Source organism: Gavialis gangeticus, unplaced genomic scaffold, assembly GCF_001723915.1.
Source record: "Gavialis gangeticus isolate Ggan-Ray unplaced genomic scaffold, GavGan_comp1, whole genome shotgun sequence".
Lineage (NCBI taxonomy): Eukaryota > Metazoa > Chordata > Crocodylia > Gavialidae > Gavialis > Gavialis gangeticus.
In genome coordinates this window covers 11,424,066-11,446,202 of record NW_017729004.1, presented here as the reverse complement: position 1 = coordinate 11,446,202, position 22,137 = coordinate 11,424,066, and the positions used below count along the sequence as shown (strand labels likewise).

Sequence of the window (22,137 nt, the reverse complement as noted above, 5' to 3'; positions counted from 1 at the left end):
GCATTTGCTTCTGAAGTCCTGCACAGGGAGGGGGGCACAGAATAGACGTAGGACAGGGAGATTGCTGTGAGGTTTGGCCAGCTCAGGGATCTAGCTACTGAGGAACCAAAGTGACCATGAGAAGCCTCTCGCTCTAAGTGGTAGTTTGTCACAACTTAGTGATCTATTAAAAGTGGACCAGCCGGTGAACCCAGCAAGTGAATTTTGCCCCCGGTACACTTGGACAGTTTACCCACTCGGCTCTCTCCCCCTCCCCTGCTAGCTTTTCTCCTCTCTTGTTTCTCATACACTCATTCAGCATCACCCCCATTTATTCCCCCTTGTGGGACTGCTGGAGACTGACTGGGTTCCCCACTGAGTGCTACACTTCATCCCTGGTAGATCATTTCCCGGTAAGTCCTGAGGGGTGGGCTGAGGAGGAGGATGGACTTGTGTTTGTGGCATTGAACAGGGACTCAGGAGACCTGTTTTATTTACCCAGTTAGGCACAGATATTTGGTGTGATGTTGCACAAGTCCCTTCAGTTTGCACTTCCCCCGCCTGTTAAATGGAGATGACACTGCTTTTTTTTCGTTACACGGGAAAGCAAACTTCCAGCCCCTCTGGGATCAGCCTGGTGTTGGGGGCTGCATTGCTCTAATAAGTAGCATCTCTCCAATACATACTTCATTACCTGGCATGTCAGGTGAGCAGACCACGTATCCTCCCAGCAAATCGACTTACTATTCCCTGAGCAGAAAATGCATTCATTTAGTAGGTGGTCCATCTCCCAGGAGGGGCACACTTCAAAAATGGTAGAACAAGACATATGATGTATTTAATCCACTATCCTGATGCTAAGGACAACTACCATATATTGCAACACCAAGCTATGCCTGGTAGCTCACCTCTTCAACCATTGACCCAGTCTGGATGTCATTGATAGTTTGAGACCTGCTCGTACCACAACACAGCAGGATGGACCAGGTTGTCAAACTGTCTCAATCATAGAAAAATAAGGGTGAAAGGGACCTTGAGAGATCCATTAGTCCAAACCCCTGTTCAGAGCAGGATCAGCCACATCTAAATCATCTTAGCCAAGTGTTGGTTTAACCTGCTTTTAATGCCCAAGGATGGACACAACCTCTCCAAGTAATTTGCTCCAATGCTCAGCTACCCTCATAGTAAGAAACTTACAGTTTCATAGTTTCATAGTTTCTAGGGTCAGAAGGGACCTGAGCAGATCATCTAGTCCGACCCCCTGCCATGGCAGGAAAGAGTACTGGGGTCAAACTTCTTCCTAACATCCAACTTATATTTCCCTCATTAAAAAAAATACCATTATTTCTTGTCCTGACCACAGCAGCCAAAGAGACTAGACTAACTTGCCATGGCATTGTGCTACTAACACACAAGATGTCATCATTTCAGACCTCACGGTACACACAGAAAAGGAGAAGGTATGGTTGCTCCCTCTTCCCCGTCCTCTTCAGCTAAACCTCACACCTCACAAAGTAGGGATGGAGTTTACTACATACTAAACTGTAATCCTAGATTAGGAGCCAGAACTGAACTTCCTGGAGTGGCCAATTCCCAGTGTCTGGTCAGTCAGAGAGCAAGCTACTGCCCACCAGGCTTTTGTGTACAGGGGTGAGGACAGGAAAGGAAGAAATAGTGAGGACTACCCCATATGTGTGATTTCTCATAACCTAGAGAGACAGTATATCCATGGTATAGAATCTGATACTGATGCAAATCTGGAGAAACACCAGCTAAGTAAGCCTGGGATTGAGATCTGAATTTGCACCTGTAGGGGTTTTTTAAGTAAGAAGGAGACCTTATGAGATAGGAACAGATGCACAAGGCTAGGCGTGGGCATGCTCTCCTGTTCTTTACTGCTGACTCTTTCAGTCACCCTGACCCTTTCCTCACCACTGCCTTTTAATATTTAATTGCAGATTTGCTGGGGGACTTTGCCCACCTGATTCCTGTAACCAAAGGGAAAGGGAAGGAATAAGGGCTCTGATATGTGGTACGGGAGAGCCACGAGAAGCGTATGAGATGCAACACAGGCTCAGAAAAGTGCACGAGCAAGTCAGTGACTTAATGCTGAATCCTCCCCAAAACTATTGCCGTGTGATAGGGTGGGTCAGAGCTAGCTGCATACATTCATCCTAATAACTTCCACTCACCCCAGGCAGCTGGAAGCTGCATTGCAGATTATGGGAAAGCGTTCAGGCTGTCCAAAGAGACAGAGCTTAAACCAGCACCATTCAATGGGACTGACTGCAAGCATGTGTTTAAATCATGCTGCTTTGTTTGCTGAACCAAGGACTAAATCCAAGCTCATCACCACAACATGGGAGTGCACATGACCGCTCCTACATACGGTCCTGTAGAATAGCACAGTATATATGTACCCTTCCCTCCTACCCCCTGCTGACTTTGCTCAAATCAGGCCTACAGAGGTGTTGCGGGAGGTAGAGTTTGTTCTTTACAGCATAAATGGTTGCATGGAGTAAGCAAATGAAGACGATCCAATTTGCTTTGTGAACACTTCCCCCAGGCATGTAGGTAATGGTTTTTTTTCTCTGTTTTGAAGGCAGCAGGCAGAGAACATGGCAAGGGCTGACAAGCTGAGGCAGCCTCCATCCTTTCATACAGCACTTGGTTTTCCGCAAAGCAGGCCAGACCACAGAGCTTCACTGTCTCTAAGAAACTCTGTTTCTGTCTCCAAGCTAGTAGCCAGGTGAGCAACTAGGTTCCACAGGTCATTAACTATTTCACAGTATCCACGTATTGAGATCCACATTGACTGCATGAAAAATCATCCATCCCACCCTCTGGGCAGTATTGACAAACTCTTGAAAACACAATGGATGCCAAACAAACTCTCAGCAGAGATTATGGCCTACACTGTCCTAAATGGCCTAAAGCCAGCCTACTTAAGGGATGCGCTCTCTCCCTGGGCCACTCTACAAGAGCTGTGGTCAGCATAAGCACCCAAGATGTGCTTCAGCTTCAAAGAAAGGGGATAGCTGGGAAGACGATGAGAATCTCTGTGAGAACTCGGAAATATCGGGAATTTGGTGACCTAAGGGCATACTGCAAAAGTCATCTGTTTGAGAGGGTATTGGTGCTTCCCACAAGGGTAGAGAGTTGCTGCAGAGAAGTGATTGCTTTAGTGCTGCTGTGATTTCATTGACCAGTAATGGTGCCTTAGGGCAGCTCGAACCTTAAGGATGCATCTTTGCATTAGGCTCAATCTATATAAATACACCGGCAAGTGAAGGCCTGGAGAACTTAACCCTCACAGCAGTCCAGGTCCAACTAAAATGGGATAACAACCCACAGAAACACCAGCAGAGCCCTGTCCATGCTTAGCATGGAGCATGGGTGCCTATTCATCACAGACAAACATCTTATCCAATATTAGGTAGAACTAAATCTACGAGGTTTATACAGCAAACCAGGGCCTTCTCTTTGGATGGTCTTTCTAATCATATAGACTGACGATTTACAGTATCAGACTCTTCTCGAAACTGCCCTGAAAGGCAAAGCGAGTTATAAGCACATCCCTGAGGCCAGCCTGTACCACAAAAGGTCCTTGACTGTCCTTCTCTGTAAGGCCGTGCCCACACATTTTCCTGTAAGATTTCTACATTCCTCCAGAACAAAGATCTAAGATCATTGCATGCATGCATCCCTAAACTATTGCTTGCAAACTCCTTCAGAAGAAGGTGCTCGTTATCCTGGTGCTAGTTCCCACATACCTTCTTCTCGTCCCCCACTTCCAACATGGAGAGACAGTACTCGCCTGGCACATTCGGTGGCACAACATATCAATCTTAGGCATGAGATAAAACCTGAGGAGCAGCCAAAGGAAGGCTGGGATGAGGCTTTCAAGCCTAAAAAGTGTGGGGAGACGGACCACAAATGAAACAGACAGCGCAGTCAGGGATGCAATGAAGAACATCTATGAGCTGTGGTAGTCGCTTCAGCTCTATTATTCTACTACGTACTTAAAACAACAGTCAGCTGCTAATACTTGCAGGACAATCGTTCAAACAAAACAACCATTCAATTTATCTTGCTAAAAAAAGAAAAGACCAGGAATAGATGTGGAGTATCTGAATATGTCATTTGAATATGTCAAGTGGGGATAACCGGGACCCTGAAGGCACACAAGCTACCTAGCATACCAAAAACACAGTTAAAAAGGGACTCAATCCATCTGTAAGCCCCTCTCTGTAGAGAAGATATCTGAGGAATTTAATCTATCAGACAAAGGCATTGCACAAACCGGGGTGGGAGAAGTGTGGAAAAGCCCAACTCATAATTAAGCATTATTTTGAATGGCCAAAGTAACCACCCATCAGAGGAGCGTACCGAGAGCTGCAGTGAAACCTCTGTCTCTTGACATTGTTAAATGAAAACAAAATTGTCTTTACAACTGGATCAACTGCAAGTTGCTTGGTTCAGGGGAGGAATCCCCGGGGAAAATCTACAGCCTTACTTTAGGCAGGAAGTCAGACCGAACAACCATCCCTTGTGGGCTTTAAATCAAGGGAGTGGCATTTCCGACACACTTGAAGAATAAAAATCTCTGTTTGGCCAAATTCAGATCTATCCCCACATCCAAAATTTAGATCCAAATCAGAATCTGATTTTTACTGAAACCAAAGGATTCAAATGGCCCCCAAGAGCTTTGCGAAACATCTGGGCTTCTTCTTTAGGTAAAAAAATATTGTAATTCTTGAATGCACTGTCTGGAAAGGGGGGTAAAGCATCATCTTCTGTCTCTTGTTTAGATATCAAAACATCCTGGATCGTGAAAGTGGCACATCAACGCAAGAGGATCACAAGGTGAGTCCAAATTGACTTACACAAGATGGATGGAAGCATGACAGAGAAGCTGACACCCTTTGTCATCTTCATCCATGGTGAGGAAACCAAGCCATGTGTAGCAATCAGCAAGTGGTCTGAAGAGGACCCAGGGCAGGGCAGGTATCACTGGCCAGACTGTCTCAGCGCATCAAGTATGAACCGAACTGAGAATCAGAGCAAAGATGTGAAGCACGCCCCAGAACATTCGACTTGTGTATGCCAAGCCACTCGGGGCTGTTTTCAAGCCCTTTATTCTGCTGAATTGTTGGACTCTGGTAATCCAGAGCAGGAGCCAGGAGAGCAGTCATTTTGGGGAGAGCAGTCCTAGAGTCAAGAGCATAGGTGCCAAGTATGTGGGGCCCTGCGAGCTCTGGCCCCCCGAACCACCCATCTCTAAGTGGGCGGGACAGGCCTGAAATGGGAACATCAAATCCCAGTCCCAGGCTGCGTTACTCCAGGCCAGCATTTGTCCCATATTCCCAGTATTGTGCAGGAATCTGGGTTTTCTGTTCACTGCGGAAAAAAGTGGGAAATGGCAGGTTTCCCCTTGCAGGCTGGCAGCGCTGCAGACTACAAGGGGCTGCGGGAGTGGGACATTGGGGACACCGCATGTATGTGTGCGTGCGCACACATGCACGTGGCCAGGAAAGCAGTCCCAGGCAGTGGTGGAAAGCAGCTGCCCCAGCTGCCTGTAGGTACGTCGATGGGGGGGGGCAGGGTAGATTGAGACCGCCATGGTGAGGAAGGGAGTGGGGCAGGGGTGCTGCCCAGGCAGGGCAGTGCATGAGGGCCAGGGCCAAGGTGGGGAGCAAGACAGAGCCCAGAGGGTGGGACAGAGGGACTGGCTCCCTACAGAGGAGGGGGGCATGGGACCCATGTGCCCCCCAGATTTGTGCGCAGGGCAGGGGTGGATGCAAGCTGCCTGCTGCCTGCTGCTCCCTCTGGGAGCCGTGCACTGGTTGCTGGCAGCCCACATCCACCCCCGCGCCCCCCCCACCTCAGGCTCTGCTCAGCTCTGCTCCAGCCCTGTCATGGAGAGAAGGGGGGGTATCATCTTAGGACGCCCCCACCCCAGCAAAAAAAAAGGTCGGCTCCTGTGGTCAGGAGGAAGGCTGTGCAGACAAGCCCTTCCAAGTCTAGGAGGTAACGTGAGCACTGTCATGAAACAGAGGGGAAAAGGGGGTGGGCTTGGGGGCCGTGTTTCACAATTGCAGTGGGTTCCCTGCAGACAGTAGAGAATAAACGTCTTGACGGATCTGTTTTAGAGGATGACGAGAAACCGTCTACTGCCCAACGAACAGGAGCCTTTGGGGGCAAAAGCTGCTGTACCTCGAGGCCCCACCAGCAATGTCTCCGGGAGCAGGTCCAGCGCCACCCACCACGTCAGTCCCACTCCAGGGAATACCAGCTCTGATGCTGGCAGAGTCACTGCCGGTCCCCAACTTCTGCCTGTCTCTTCTGGCCCGCTCCTCACAACCTTTTCCGGTGGCAAGTTTAGGAAAAGCAAATCCGAGTCTGACACGCAGACAACCCTCCAGCCTTCGGCCAAGGGGGCTAAAAGCTGGGCAGAGCTGCCCTTCTCTTCATCCCAGAGCAGCAGGAGGAGACAGCAAAGGAGTCCTGCCACATCCACAGCAGGGGCTTCGGCCACTAAGGTTGGTGAGCTCTCTTCTCGCATGCCCCAAAGCCTGTTTGCTTTTGGAATTAGGGCCACAGCTTGGTGCTGGTGAACTCAGCAGTGGAAAGCCCATTGATTTCAATGGGGTCAGTGTGGGAGTGGCCAGGAGAGTGGAGAAGAGGGCATCACTTCTGGTGGATGTGTATTGCTGGCAGACCGGAGGCTCAGCAGGGTAGGCTTACCTGTAATCCTTGGGTTTGGCTTAGAGGCAAACAGCTGATCTTGAAGCAGGCTGTGGTGGGCTCCCGAAAACCTGGTTCTCACCACTCACCTGCTCCCCAGCATGCACTGGGCTTCCATTGGGCCAAAGTCTGCCACCTGCACACACCAGCTCCATCAGTGCACTCAGTGAAGCTACCCCAGCAAAGCGTACTAATTAATGTGAGTAATTAATGTGGCAGCATCTGGCCCTCTATTAGTAACCGATGGGTCACGAAGCGGGCAAATTGTCTGGATGTTAGTGCCAATACACACAACCAGTTCACACCATGGACTGGAATCAGGGAACATCCACTTGTGAGAAGTCTCACCGAACTGGTGGCCTAAGCTAGACTTAAGCCCATCTCTCCAGAGTGCACAAAACCAGCCTATGCAAGAGACTCCTCCTTCGTAATCTAGGCCCCTGCCCTTCCTTGCTCTCAAATGCACTTCTGCTTGAAGCCAATAGTGACTTAAAACCAGGAATGATCAAGAGCAAGGATGTGAGCCCCAACCTCTATGAATTGTGTTGCTAATTGACCAGGAAACACAATGAAGGGAATGTCCTCAGTAGGCCCCCATGACAGGCAGTGACCTGAAGTTGCAAAGGGTTGTCTTGTCCACAGCACCACGCAAAAATGGCCCCGTGTGAGCTGGTGTCAGCTCCGCAGTGCTTATCAGAGCACAGGATACACGAAAGAAATGTAAATTGAAGGGGCTGATAGGAATAGATGTCTCTAGAGGAGAAAAGGTAGGACTTCTCCCCCCGGTGAGCTATACAGAGCAGACAAACACAGTGCGGTGCCTAGGTCATTACCATCAGGGGTAGACTATTGACCAGGGGACTGCTGGAAAAAGCCCTTTTTTGACTTTACTTAGACAAGTAGGCAACCCAAGGGCAGGGTATAATTCTCCTGATTGCTGTCCCACAGGGAGGATATGATTACCTGGCTAAGGAAGCAGCCAAGGGCCACACAGTTTTTATCAGAAACATGAGCTCTGAAAGTTATGGGGACAGATTGAAGAAAAATGAACAGGTTAGCCTAAGTCAGAAAGAAGACACTTAAGGCAACCCTAAAGTTTAGCAAAATTATGAGAAGGGTGGAAGGCAGATAGAAAAATCCAACTTGTCATTGCAAATGGCCTAACAAGAAGAGATGCAATCTCAGGACTTGTCAACACTGCTGCAGCTGTGGGTCCTGATACCATGAGGACTAGACCTCATCCTGCATACATCCCTACCTGAGCCTACAGGCATGCTCCAAACCCCAAAATACATGAGTGAGGCTGCTGCAGGCTCATCCTTCCACGCCTGCTCCAGTTCAGAGCATGCCCTGGGTAAGGCACAGCCAGGTCCTCCCACCACAGAGCTAGACCCCACTACTGCACTGCTGCAGAAAGCCCTCAAAGGACTGGTTTTGGAGAGCTTTACTCCCATGGAATTGGACCTTGGTCTCAAACCCTCTAGGGCCAAGGTGGCAAACCCATAAATGGCAGAGGCAGCCTGTGTGTGTGGCATATGGCACATCAGGGAAGGGGCAGGGAATACAGCAGCGCTTAGGGTAGGGAGCAGAAAGCAGAACAACAGATCAGACAGGGAGCAGAAAACTGGGAACAGAAAGCAGAGCAGTAGAACAGGAAGTAGAAGGGGATCAGAGTAGCCCTCAAGAAGTACTACTCCTGCCAAAAAGGGATCTAGCAGGCACCTTACTCACTAAATGAATTAAAGGTCTCCTAGAGCACAGCACTGCTCATAAGAGTAAGAGGGACATAGTCAAAACCAGGATCAGAGGTAAATAGTGGACTTGAGACAGCTGAAACTTAGAGGGTTCCGGGGCTTTCTTTAGCAAAGCCTCAATGGGCACCTGTACACATCACAGGTTTTAATCCTCATTAAATTAAATAGGTTTATAAAATTTAAAGTGGTTTGTTTTAGAGCATTGCATCTGTGTTTGCCCGCACTAGGTTTTCAAATTAAGCCAGGTCCCTGGCCAGCAGGAGAGCAGGATGGTCCAGCGCTGCCCCCTGACCCGGGGTCCTCCACCCACCCCATGTCTATGGCCTGCCACGTAGCTGTGGAAGCAGGGAAACTGCAAACCACACAAGGAAAAAAAAGTGAAGCTATTAGAAAGCAATTCAAAGGGGTGAACTACAAAAAAAGTCACAGCGCCATCTGGTGGACAAAGAGGCCCATTACATGTCTTTGAGTGCCTTTGTGTTTGCACACAACAACTCCATGGATGGGACGCTTTAATTCCCGGCAAGCCAAACTAAACTACACTCAAAGAGTTTTAGTTCAATGCACCAGAAAGACTTTTAAAGAGTCTGGAAAACCCGGTCGTGCAAATAGTCATGCAGTTGCAGTGCAAGAAAGGGCAAAAAACGTGGCATGTACAAAGGCCTAATAATGGCAATAGTTTAGTGTCCAGCCCAAAGCATTGGAGCACTGCCTGAAGTCAGGGGGTTGTCATAGCTTTATGGAAGACATGCAGTCTCCATAGTATAAAGCAACACAGACAGGAATAAGACAGACCAAACCTAATAGATAGAGGGACTATCAGGGCCACAACCACATGGAGAGGGGAGGAGATGCTCTTTGGTCCTATTGCCTTCTGTCCAACAGCATACCCATCATTTCTTTATGGAAATACAACGGTTTGACCAGCAGCTCACAGACTTTCTCATTCCCACACAGGAAGAGAAGCTCTCCCAGAAGACGGAGTCGATGACCCTCACCGTGCCAGACCCGGCTTCTGACTCAGCCACACTCAGGAGCTGTGAGTCTCTGATTTATTCTGGTGACCGAGTAATTACTCCTCCTCTGCCTCAGATTGCAACTAACACAAAAGCAGGGCCATTTCCAGGGACTGGGCAAACCCGATGATGCCATTGAAAGCAATGGGATTGCTTGAGGGTACCCAAAAGCAGAGTTCAATCAGGGTCACTTTTGCCAGCACTGCTGGCAGCTTGCATCGTGAGAGGATGTAGTGAGATGGTACTGTCTTTCCCTACAGGGAGAGGGACCGGACAGATACCTCTACTGAAGAAGACAAAAGAAAAGGAAAATGTACTTAGCAAATGAGATTTGGTGCGGATTATCCCCACACCCATAAATCAGCTATAAATCTGTCGTTTAAGTGACCTGTCATAGACCCCGGCAAGTTTTTAGCCTCTTACAACTACACAACTACCCCCTCAGTTTAGAATGGAGGACATTGAGGTACCGTTACTCTTACGGGCATAGCTCGTGATCAGCAGGGATGGGAAGTCAAAGGAGCTGGCTCCTGCGTCAGTCCCGAGGCTGTTAGAGTGCACTGACCTTCCCAGTCCTACTGGCCTAATGGTTAAAAATAACTGGTCTCAAATGTGATGGCAGCATGTCCATGTTTAGCTTGGCTAGATTTGCACTGCATTGGAGATGAGTAATTTCTTCATGCTACACAGCTCACTGGGAGGTTTATTTTGCACATAAGTAATGCTTGGGTTACAGCACTCTTGGCTCAAATCCATTGTACATCTTGCATGGAGGATGAATCAGACTCGGTCATGACTGGCTTTAGATAATCTACGTGTGCATTCTTAGCGAGATGATATCGGTAGAACGAGAGCTGCTTGGGAATTTTTCAGTGGACCAGGTATTCAGCAGAAAAGGCCACTGCATCAAAACCAAACTTTTCTCAGCAAATAGTGGATTTCAACAAAATGATTGTTGAAAAGGTTTCTTGGGTCCAGGATAGAATATAAGGGAGAAGAGACTCTCCCAGCACTGGAGAGCCAATAGTGTGCTAATTATGGTACTTTCTTGGGGTGCAGGAGACCTTAGCTTGAGTCTCTGCTCTGCCAGTTTTGGAAGGCAACGTGCACCTGAGATCTCTCACACTTAGGCAAACGCCCTCAGCAGCCAACGACTGGGTACTTGAGGTTGGTGCCTATTCCCTCCTCTCCCCGCCTCAAAAAAAATGAAAGGGTAATTGTCTAAGAGCGCTATTTTGAAAGCTGGAAGAAATCACTATCGCATCTTGCTAAGGAAAGGCCAAGGTCTTGGGACACAGTACTAGCTTACCCTTAATTTTTCAATGGCAGATAGAGGAGCAAAGCTCATCATCATCTGGCTGATGAATGGTGATATACTACCAATCTTAACGTTAAATAGCCAAGTGCTTTCCATGCAGAAGTCACAGCAAAAGTAAAATCCCTGTTGGATCCAATGAATGCCATTAGGTCTCTGGCACTTCTTCCTTTAGGGGCTCAGACCTTTGTTTGGGAAAAGGGGGTTTTGGGGGTGCTCTGTTGGGCAGGGTTTGGACTGCAAGCATCACACATGGTAGAAAGCGTGTCTCAAAGAAGACATCTGATGTCTCCTCAGGATGGTGGAGACTCCAGGTTCTCTTGATCTGCTCTGTGGGGAGATAGCACCATAACTGCATGCCCTCATCCAAGACTATTTTGCCCCAGGTCCGACACCTTAAGCTGTGTGTCCTGCACTGTGCCAGAAGAGCGCACCGATATCACTGCCTCACTCTACAGTAGTAGCACCCTTGCACACCATGGTGACAAATCCCATATCAGCTTTCCACACCTCACATAGACCACTTCAAATATTACCAGTGGGCTGTAATGAAGGAACACAGAAACTGGTGATGCAACAGCTATCACTGCTAGTAATGGAAAAATGGGGAAATGGAGTATACCGGACGGTTTGGAGTAGCATGGAGTTAGGCCAGGCCAGATCTTTAGTACAGTTTTTACTCATTCAGGAGAACTACTCTACATACCTCCATTAGGGACACAGCAACACTGGAGGTTTCTGCTGATAGGCATTTCACTTTCAGATACACTCACACCAGTGTGACCATCCATCAGCTGCACATGTGGCATCATAGTACCTGTTGTTGCAGTACTCTACAAACCTACAACACATCTACACTGCCCCAGGACTAGCATGGCAGCGCCTGCAAAAAGTGCACCCTGCCCACACACTCCCACTCTGTCCACACCAAAGCCTAGACATGAGGAAGTGTAGCCAGTTTAGCACAGCCCTGAGCATATGCCCAGAGTCACACTCAGGCTCTCTGCCTAAAGAAAGCTTACCGTCCTAGTATGGCTGGAGGGGACCTCAGGAGGTCATCTCTAGTCCAACCCTCTGCTCAAGGCAGGATCATCTCAGCTTCTTGGTGTCTGTCTAGGGCCAGGTTATACCACCTACACTGCTTTGTTTCCAAGCTTTGGCAGGAACAAGTGAATAGCCTAGCAGTGTGGCTATATCCTTAGTTTCCAGCCCATTCCTTGGCCTCACTCAGAAAGTGAAATCTGGATAGAAAATAGCAAGCCTCATCTTTACAAGATGACTAGACCGTCACTAGTCAGTCGATGCAAGGACTTTTTGGACTAAAGACTTACTGTAGTTGGCAGGGACATTTTCAAGCAGGCTGTTCTGCTCCACACGTACTACCCCCAATTGACAGCATATAGCCACATCCATGTGGCACCAGGGGTGGGTGAATTAGAAGCACTGAGGGAAGGAAGCAAATGCAGAGGGGCAGAGGTGTCGTTTGGGTTGGTCCAAGAGAGTGCATATTAAACAAAAGTCTTGGCTGCACCACATATCCAGGCCAATGTAACTGGTCTTTACATTAGTGTGAAAAAGTGCACATGTGACATATAGCTCTACTCTAATGTATTTTTGCTTTTTCCTGTGTTGATTTTTACACCAGATTCAAATCAGTTACAACTACAGCAGTCTAAGTTACCCCAGTGTAAGTGATGTGTATCCAGGGGTCCATCCTGGGGTAGATGTTTGCTCGTGGCAGTCAGGATGTCTATTCCCCCAGTGCCCAGTGTCAAGGTACTCTAATAGTACCTAGTGCATGCTGCCACCCTGAGAGAGCTGGTCATTTGTCCACTCCAGACTTTGGGATAATTTATATTGGTGTCAGTGGCAGCAGCAGTCCCTTGGTCCGAGGTTGACAGTCTTCCAGTAGACAGGGAAGTCATCAGTGAGTCCAGAGATGGCTGAAGAGGCCAATCTGAGATCTGTATATTTGACTGCAAATACTGCAAACAGTTTCAGCAGGAAGGAGTGGATCCTGGTGATATCAGGTCATAGCTTTTTTCCCTTTTTTCTCTGTCTCACTTGTCTGCCTCAGTAGTGAGCAAGTTTGCTCAAAATGGTCCATGCCTTGTCATATTTGATTCTGGAGATGTCCAAAGGCTGCACTGGCAGATTTTATCCAGTGCTGAATATCATCATCTATATTTACTTTTTGGGAAAGGCGACTACGCAGGTGGGGAAATTCTTAACGCTCTCCAAAGACTGCCGTCTCATTGCAATGTGTGGGGGAGCAGCTGGCTGGTTCGGGGTAGGCTGGGAATGTATCTTGGTTCTCATGAGGCTGACAGTGACACCAAGTATTTCATAGCAGTTGAGAGAAACCTGGAGCTCTTCAATTGAGTGGGAGCACACAGCACAATTCTCAGGATATTAAAGCTCTATAACGGAGGTGCTGGTTATCTTGGGTATGGATATCTTGGAACGTAACTGGTTGATGTTAAAGAGATTCCTGTCCTTGACTTGAGATGGAAGTCTGTCCACAATTAGATGTGGAATAGCCATGATATAAGTGGAAAAAGTGTTGGTGCAATGATGCATCCTTGCTGGACTCCAGCTCGAATGGGGAAGGGGTCCGTTTCCAAGCCATTGCTTAGGATGACTGTTGTCATGTCAGCACAAAAAAGTCTAATGAGAGTAGCAAATTTTGGCAGGCATACAAATGTCATCAGGATTTTTCACAGGGCCTCTTCAAAGGCCGTAGTCAGGTCAGTGAAGGCCATGTAAAGATGTCTGTGTTGCTCATGGCGCATCTGCTGCAAAGATCATGCCTAGTGTACCTCTGAATGATCTGAAACCACATTGGGGATCAAGTAAAACATACTCTGTGAGAAGAATGAGTCTATTGAAGAGAACGCAGGCAAAAATCTTACCAGCTATACTCAAATGATGTAAATTATAGCAGCATAAACCTGTTGTGTGTGTAGGAGTAAAGGAAGATTTAGACTAACCATAGCCAGAGAGTTGGTCGGCCACTTTAGGCTAAAGTCAGGCAGAAGGCAGGGCAGAGTGGCACCTTAAAGGCTAACTGGGTCAGAGAAGCATGGTCTGTTGCAAGCAACAACCTCCTTTGTTTGAGCATTAGTAGCACTGGCAACAGAGGTTGTTGCCTACAAAAGCTCATGCCTCTCTGAGCCAGTTAGTCCCTAAGGTGCCACTCTGCACTGCCTTCTGCCTGACTAATGATAAGGAACACTTTCAAAACAGTGAAGACTGTGAGATCTTGAAATACTTTCCCAAAGGAAATGGTGGGAAGCCACTTGTTCGACTCATTTAAAATTAGACTGGAAAATACATTGGGGAATAGCCTGCAGGTGCAGATACTTGGTTTAAGGAGATATAGAAACCTTGCATTTACTCCTGCCTGAAACCTTGACAACGTGAGAGAAGATGGATAGCAGACAGGAAAGCAAAGAGGCTAGCAAGGCACTGGCATGCGTGTGCAAGAGAGAGAGACCCCTAACAGACCACAAAAGTACACAAAGGCACACAGAGACACACAATTATTTCCACTGTTCACCATTGTAGCTGAAGAGAAAATACCCCCTGTAGTGCGAAGATTAAACTGGTGTCTGACACGACTACACATTACAGCTCATTCAGCTAGACTCTCAAATACTTTTCACATCTTTCTTCCTCATTTGGCTTCAATCTACAAATGTGCCTACGGGAAATTTTCAAAACTCAGAGAATAGAGTCTAGGCAGATAATAGAGATAGATTAGATATTTCTTTCCCTATCATAAGGTTCACAAATCCTTAGCCCAGTAATATGGGGGAGGGATGTATCATATTAAAAACCCAGCAATCGTCTTTTTCTTTTATATTTGCTACTTTAAAGCATGATTATTAAGCAGCCAGATTGTGTCTTCTCCCAAGGTGGTAGGTTCGATGTGACCGGAAGATAGTAGGTTTGGTGTGACCCACAGAATGGCACTCTGTGCCCATAAACTTGTCCAACTATACAGTTGGCCCAACAAGAGATATCACCAAAAAAAAAGCTCTTGCTTCTTCTGCAGAGCTGGCAGTTTACTCTGTGAGGGGTTCCAGTGCCATCTAGCGGTAACTTGGCTTTTCCCTTCAATCCAACCCCTCAGGTTGCAGGTTTTAAACTTGTACAAAACAACCATTGCATGGAGAATTAGCTCAGTCTCAAGGGGAGGAAGCACCGTGTCCCTCTCTAGCAGGTGAAGGTGCAGCACGGCCGGGCTGGGAGGATGTATCTCAGTCATCTTTAGCACGGTGGGAGGGAAAGGGGACTGGGACTAAGGCTCCAAAATGTGGAGAGATGAAAAATGAGAAACCTTTCCAAACCGCCACCAGGGACACAGTCCACACTTAACTCCAGCCCCACTGAGAAACTATGGGGATGGTTCAGTGTAGTGATGAGAAAAATTATGTGCATAAACTCCTCAGCTGGCATAAAGCAGTACAGAGCCAATGAAGATGGTGGAACAACGCTGTTTCACACCAGCGATAGGTTTGGCCCACGTACATTTAAAAATGTTTTAAAAAAAAACCCTGTACTTGTATTATAAGCAGCTCTTTACACTGAATATAGCTCTGACACTGGCAATAATGCAGACTATTACAATGGAAATGATCCAGAAAAATTCACTGCAGTTTCTTCAGCTCCTTTGTGTAAATGTGACAAGAGAAAATTGGATGTGAAAGCTCCTCTAATGAGTCAGTATGTCTGACTTTCAGGGCTCTATAGTCAGGCAGGTCTATTTTTAAGTCTGGGATCCAGGTGCCCATTGAGGACATACCGCTCTGTCCTGTGAAAAGTTTAATAGAGGCTCCCAAACCCCAGCATGAGACCCAGCCTGACCTTCAGGTTCCTGGTCCTCATCCATAAGCCAGAAGAAGCTCCCAGTGAGCATGTCACTGAGGGTACTGGCAGATGAACTAGGTACCGCAAGGTCAAAGGTTGTGGGGGGAAGATTGCTCTTACTCATGGAAGATGGTAGCCCAGCCTGTAATAAAAAAAGGTGTAAGCTATTGCAGGTTAGCTTTCACCTACCATAAGGTAACAGCAGGCACACAGGCAGTCTCCACGGGAGGTACTGTCATGCTGGAAATCCTCATCCCCTGTCAGCTTAAGGTAACTAGTTTGAGTGCCCCCATCCTGAAGCTCCCACTAGGGTGAGTATTTCATCCAGTGCTCTTAAATATGAATCAACCTTGATCTAGAGAGGTAAAGCAGGCCCTGTTGCCTGACCCGCTCTGGCAGGTACCCCAACCTGGCCCTCTCCCACCCCAGGCTCTCTTGGATGCAGGTTTCCCCAAGGAATCTTCCTTGAAAAAGCAGCTTGCTGGCCTTGCTGGGAGGCACCTGACTAGTCACATGCGCTGCCCTATTGAGAAAGATGAATATCCTCAGTCCTGCAGGGCCAGATTGTGCTTCACCTATTACTGATGTTATCCCTTGGCCCCTTTAGCTCCTCCTCTCTTAGCTGGGGAATTGAAGTAATCAGAAATAGGTGGGACTGGAGGTGGTGATGAATCTGGCCATGCTAGTTGCAATCAGAGTAACTCTGATCAGAGTTACGCTTAGAGCACCTGGCTGCTACCTACTGCTGCCATGAGAAACCCATTGCCCTCTATGCATCTGTACACACACATGCACGTGAACACACACCTCGCACACAGTTACTGACTACCAGTGATGGGCTCCATCCTTGATCTCCTATCCTTCCTGTGTCGACTGGCTTTCCATCAGCTCTGCATACCCGCTAAATGAATAAGAGACTGCTCCGTGTCCTTGATACTCTCAAGCCAGCCTGTCACTCCGTATACTGACTCTTGGTTTTTACAAAGTCTGTGAATAATCCAGTTAGCTGAGCCAGTAAACATATGACAACCCCTGCCGTCTCCACTTCCATGACTCAGACCCTGGCTGGTAGTCAATGAAGTGCACATTACATGCTTAATCACATCCCTTTGCCCTTATCTTCTGGATATTTGAGGTACTCAGTGTGCAAGTATTTGATAAGTCCCGGCTCCTGCTTAATGGTGTCTTGCTCAGGGACAACCTCTGGCCTAGCACACAATGTCTTCTTGACGTGGTGGACGAATGGCTGTGGTCTTTGTATTATACTTTGTCTAGGGCTCTCTATGCAGGTAGCTGGATCTCAGCCCAATCTGAGCTAACTTTCTTCCCCAATTCTAATTGCTTGAAGGAATCATTAAACAGCTCATCGGGAGGGGCCGTGCCCTTTTGAAGCACAGGTTTGAACCAAAGTCCTGGCTCTCACCAAGTGGCTGGTAGTTTGATGCTTACGTACATATTTAAAGCACTGGCCCAAATTATTGAGGGAGAGTATCCAAGGCATTTCACAAAACATAGCATGGGAGGAGAAACACACAGGAGTCTTAGCACAGTCGCAGATTGTGAGCAGCTCAGGGAGAAAAAGTGAGGTCTGCAAGTGATTCGGCCCTTGGAACAGAAAAGACAGAGTGTCAGTCAATCAGAGACCCAAATCTGCCCTCACACACTCAATACAATGAACCTACAAGCTCTGCTTCCCATTTATGATATTATAGTGCCAACAGGCTCCAGTGGAGATGTAGGCCTGTACAAATACAGAACAAAGAGACAGCCATTGCTCCAAAATGTTTATGCTCCAAGTAGTTAATAGCAAAGTGCTATTGTGTCCATTTTATGGGCGAGGAACTGAGACCCAAAGAGATGACGAGACTTGTCCAGCATCAAAGAGGAAATCCATAGCACATCTGGGCACTGAGCGGAGAGTACTTAAATTGCAACCAAAGCTTTCATCACAAGAGCATGGGACGTCCGCCTCCTCCAAGCCGCTTCCTCCTGCTCATCCTTTAGCTCTCACTGATGCTGGGTTTCTTCCCTGCACTTCTAGTAGCACCAGGCAATGAGTAAGCCTACCTCTTCTTACATTTCCTCAGCCACAAAGTTCTTCCAGCTGAGACTTCCTTCAGATGCCCGCAAAACGGACATGGAGCAAAGGGAGTCTAGGCGAGTGCAAAGAGTCTCACAATACAAGACCTATGGGTCCCAAAGTTAAACTAGTAGGTAGTAAGTTCAAAACTAACAAAGGAAGCTCTTTTTCACACGGTGTGTCATCAGAGTGTGCAACTCGTTGTTACCAGATGTTGCGGATGCTGATAGTTCAGCTAGATTAAAAAAGGGACTGGACACGTTTTTGGAGGAAAGGGGCATCAGTAGCTATTGAGCATGAGAATGAGGGATTCAGCCTCCAGATCAGAACTTCCTAGACCCTAAATCCTGGAGGCTGTAAGTGAGAGAGGAACCATGGGGTAAAAAAACCCTGGTCATACCTAGGTCACTCTCCCTTTCAGCATCCACCCTCTGCCCGTGTGTGACACAGGAGACTGGGCAAGATGGACCTATGGTCTAACTCCCTTTAGCTCCTACTCTCTTAGCTGGGGAATTCAGAGTAATCGGGACTGCATAGGATTAGAGTCATCGTCATCATCATCATTACCATCTCTGGCCAAGGCATCAAAGCACAGCACCCACACGGAGCACCTCCCTGGGGTGTATCATGGCAGTGGAAAGGTAGAAATTTCTTCCTGGCCTCAGCTAGGGATCATCCTGCGCTAGGCACATGGTTTGTTGGGTCTTGTGTTTCTATCCCAGCCAGGGTAACAACACATGTTATTGCTATTGCTATTTACACAAATAGCCCTTTTCTGCAGCCTCTGAAGAACAGAGCAAAATTATAGGGCAAAAAATCTACAATCATTAAAAGCAATGTTGTTTTTTTCTTAATCTGTGGAACCCACTATCACATGGTATTACTCAATGGAGAAGACAGCCCAGTTAGTCTTCTCTGGATCATTCCTTAGCCTGTTTTCTTCTCTCTCATCTCCTCATGCTTTTGCTCTTCCAAACCTAAGCTGGTCTAGAAAAAAAAATGTGCATTGCGTTCAGAGCTAATGACGCCTCTGATTATTTTAGTGAATATCCGTCACCTTTCCTTACTTCCAACATAGCAAAAACCTCATGGCTGAAGAATAAGATGCGGTGGTCAGAGCCTAAGGACAAGAGGATGACTCAGGAAAATGCCCTTTCCCCGCTGCACGGTGTTTGGAAGGCATACAGCTCCCCATACTGAATTACCACGGGGATGTCCCGAATGAATAAACCCATCAGCATTGCAAAGTCTGATACCCAGCTAAGGCCTGAGACCTCCCCCCGACCCATCCCCCAGCCCATAGTTGCAGGAACTCATGATTGACTCAGCCTGATGGAATAGCTACTAGCATGGCCCCTAAATATAGACCGTTTGGTTCATCCTCTTAACATAGCTCGGCGTGCTGCGATAAAATCAGCTGTCAGAACCTGGGCTGAGGCAGAGCAAGGATCAAGGGAGACACGGTGGAGCAGGGCTCTTTCCCGGGATACTGTAAGGGCTGCTGGGTTGTGAAGTCCAAAGCCAACACATTTCCTCTGGGACTTTCTGCGGGAAAGACACAAGTCAGGAACACCTGGTAAGTCCTCTTTGGCTGGATAGCTTGGTTAGATTTGAATGATGATTTGCATGTCTCTGAATGATATACCACCAGAAAGGGCCTGAACTCAAAACCCATCAGCCGATGGGTACTCAGCCTCTCCTAGGCTGACGCTCAAGGAGTTTGCTGCCATCCAAGAAATGAATCTTGCCAGCCCGATCCCCTTTCCCTAGGGCAGGCGAGTCTTGCTGCACCATCCCATTGTATTTTCTGTCTAGTTCAGCAGAATTTGGGCTTAAGCATTTGGGGAGGCCACTGGAAATGGAGAGAGGGCTTTATACATGGGTGACAAAAAGCATCCTTGCACCCCCTATGATCAAACCACCAAGGTTGTCAGGCTGTACCTTTGAGAAAGCCACTTTAAGTTCACTGGGACACACCCTCGGTTATAGTTACTTCCCCAGAGCTGGGCCGATTTCCAGAAGGTGAAAGTTTGGCCCGTTGTAGCAGTTGAAGCAGGTATAGCATTCACATACAGTACCAGCTGGCCAGATGTGTGGTGGAGAGGGCCACGGGGGTAGCACCTTAGCGCCTGGAAGAGATGGGGGAGCCGGAGCGGTCGCAACGCGAGTCAGTGACTTCTTTTTTCATGTTCACGTGGCATTTGCAGACTGGAAAGGATGAGGTGGGTCTTGCAGCAACTGATGTCCTTTAGGAAGAAGAGTCAGACTAGGGCTTGCTAAACATGGAAACTGCCCCCTCCCCCCCCACCTTGTTACCCCTAGACTTACGCAAATAATGAAGGAAGTGTTTGTGTGCCCGTGCATCATTCATGGGGCTTCCTCTGGGGAGGTGCACAGCACCTATCTGAAACCGTGGGGAACAGTGGTTGCCCAGCACCCTTCAGGATCAAGCCAATAGTTTAGGACTTTGGGAAATCCTTTTAGCAGTGCTGTTTAGTTTTCCAGCCCAGGAAGGGCCTATAGAAAGGCCCAGAGACCTTTCCGACCCCTAGCAGTAATAGTCTACATCCTGGCACTGCTGAATCTATTGCATTTTATGTACTCTGACTCATTTGCACTGGAGATATGGACACTTTATCTAATAGATGGGGCAGGGCACTGAATTGGGAGTTTTAGGGTCCACTTTCAATTGTGTCACTGAGCAAGTGGGTGACCTTGAGCAAATCACTTAAAGGTTTTTGCTCTTAGCCAACATAAGCCAGCATAACTCCATGGATTTGCATCAGCTGAAGGGTTTGTCTCTGTGTCACCCTAAAGGAGGTTAAAATGCTGCTAAAACTGCAGGCAAGTAGTCTGAAACCCAGAGGTGGAAATCGCTGGTGAAATGCAAAGCATGTGCTCATTCATTTATTCTTGGGTTGTTCCTATTGTTTCCTTCTGGATACACCCAGTGAGCTCCAGCCATCACCTTGGAGGACAGCAGAGCTGTCTTTTCCTTTCCAGCCATTGCCCTAAAAACTCCTATTAAACAGCTTCAGGCTCCTTTTCAGTAGAAAAAGCAAAACTAGGGAGAGTCCATATGTTAGAAATGCCAGTTAAAAAAGGGAAAAACAAAGTTAGAAAACTTTCTCTCTCTAAAGCATCTACTACTCACCACTGTCAATCATCAGACACAGAGCTGCATGGCCCTATGTCTGACCCAGTACGGCACTTCTTACGCCCTTCAGAGAAAAGGCTACCAGGCCCAGCACAGAGTAGTGGGCAATCCTTTACCCTAACTAAATAAGATCAAGAGAAATGATAGGGCCTGTGTGTAACATGCCTATTCATGCCTGTAAATGACTTGGACTATTACTTATATCCAAGGACATGAAACAAAATAATCTTGAGGTGATAATACAGTAGTAAAAAGGTTTGTCTACGCATAAAAGCTGCACCAGTGTAAGCGTACTGCTTTAGTTAACCCCTGGCTAGAGGATTATATTCCTTACTCAACTCGCTTGTCCCCATAGCTCCAGCTACTAACTGGGACCTCATTCGCTGCTGATTCCCTCTGTACCATTGCCTTATTCCTGGTCTCAAGTGCTTTTCACCTGGCATGAAGCAGGGTCTCTTTCTTTCCTCACTCAGAGCTGGGTCTCACAGAAGATGTTTCTTAGTGTTTTTCCAGCCAGGTGCTCTCAAATCTACGTTGAGAGCAGCTGGCTTTTAAAAAGGGCAAATCCATTCTGGATAGGTAGCAGCTGAGCAGTGTGTATGCACCTTTAGTCTCAACCACTTTCTGCAACTGATGTAAGGCATCAGCCTTCTCATAATGCAGAATACCCTTGACACTGATTCTTGTTGGGCTGGAAATCATGTCTTCCATGTACAGCGCCTAGTGAAACGAATAATGTTGGGTGCAGGAATCATCCTCATCAGGTTTCAGTGTGGGCGCTGGAAATGGTGCAACAAAAATAACTCTGTTGTCCAAAGCTGCGTACTAACACTTCCTCTGAATGGCAGAACAGTTCAGGGTCTGGACCCTGAAATGACAGCTTGTGCCTTGGGCTTTTACACTCTTGACAGAAAAACATAGTATTTTTCCTTCTTCTCTTTAAAAGTCAACCCTTCTTTTCCCCACCTCTGAGACCCATTCACTCTGTTTGAAGGCACTAACACTTCTTCAAATTGAATGGGAAATGCTAGTGGTTGTGGTTGCTTTTTTAGGAGGTCACTGGGCTTTTTCTTCCAACAGGGTTTTCCAAAGAAGTACGATCTCGTAGCCTTGATTCATTAAGAGCTTTACATAGTCTATGTTAGAATTTACCACCACCCTGTTAATAGGAAGCAAGAGGAAGCCATGAAACAATTGGTTGTGAATTCCCTGGTTGG

The 22,137-nt window shown here is 47.5% G+C and overlaps 1 protein-coding gene across 1 annotated transcript in view; it reads left to right on the top strand.

The window, feature by feature from the left end:
• Positions 1-233: 233 nt before the first annotated feature.
• Positions 234-22,137, top strand: part of XIRP1 (xin actin binding repeat containing 1) — a 53,939-nt gene continuing 32,035 nt past the window's right edge. The window contains exons 1-6 of the mRNA XM_019508093.1: positions 234-392; positions 1,938-2,073; positions 2,582-2,728; positions 4,791-4,845; positions 6,132-6,521; positions 9,438-9,519. Coding sequence (XP_019363638.1) covers positions 2,036-2,073; positions 2,582-2,728; positions 4,791-4,845; positions 6,132-6,521; positions 9,438-9,519 — 712 coding nt within the window. The 5' untranslated portion in view covers positions 234-392; positions 1,938-2,035. The remainder of the gene's footprint in view (positions 393-1,937; positions 2,074-2,581; positions 2,729-4,790; positions 4,846-6,131; positions 6,522-9,437; positions 9,520-22,137) is intronic.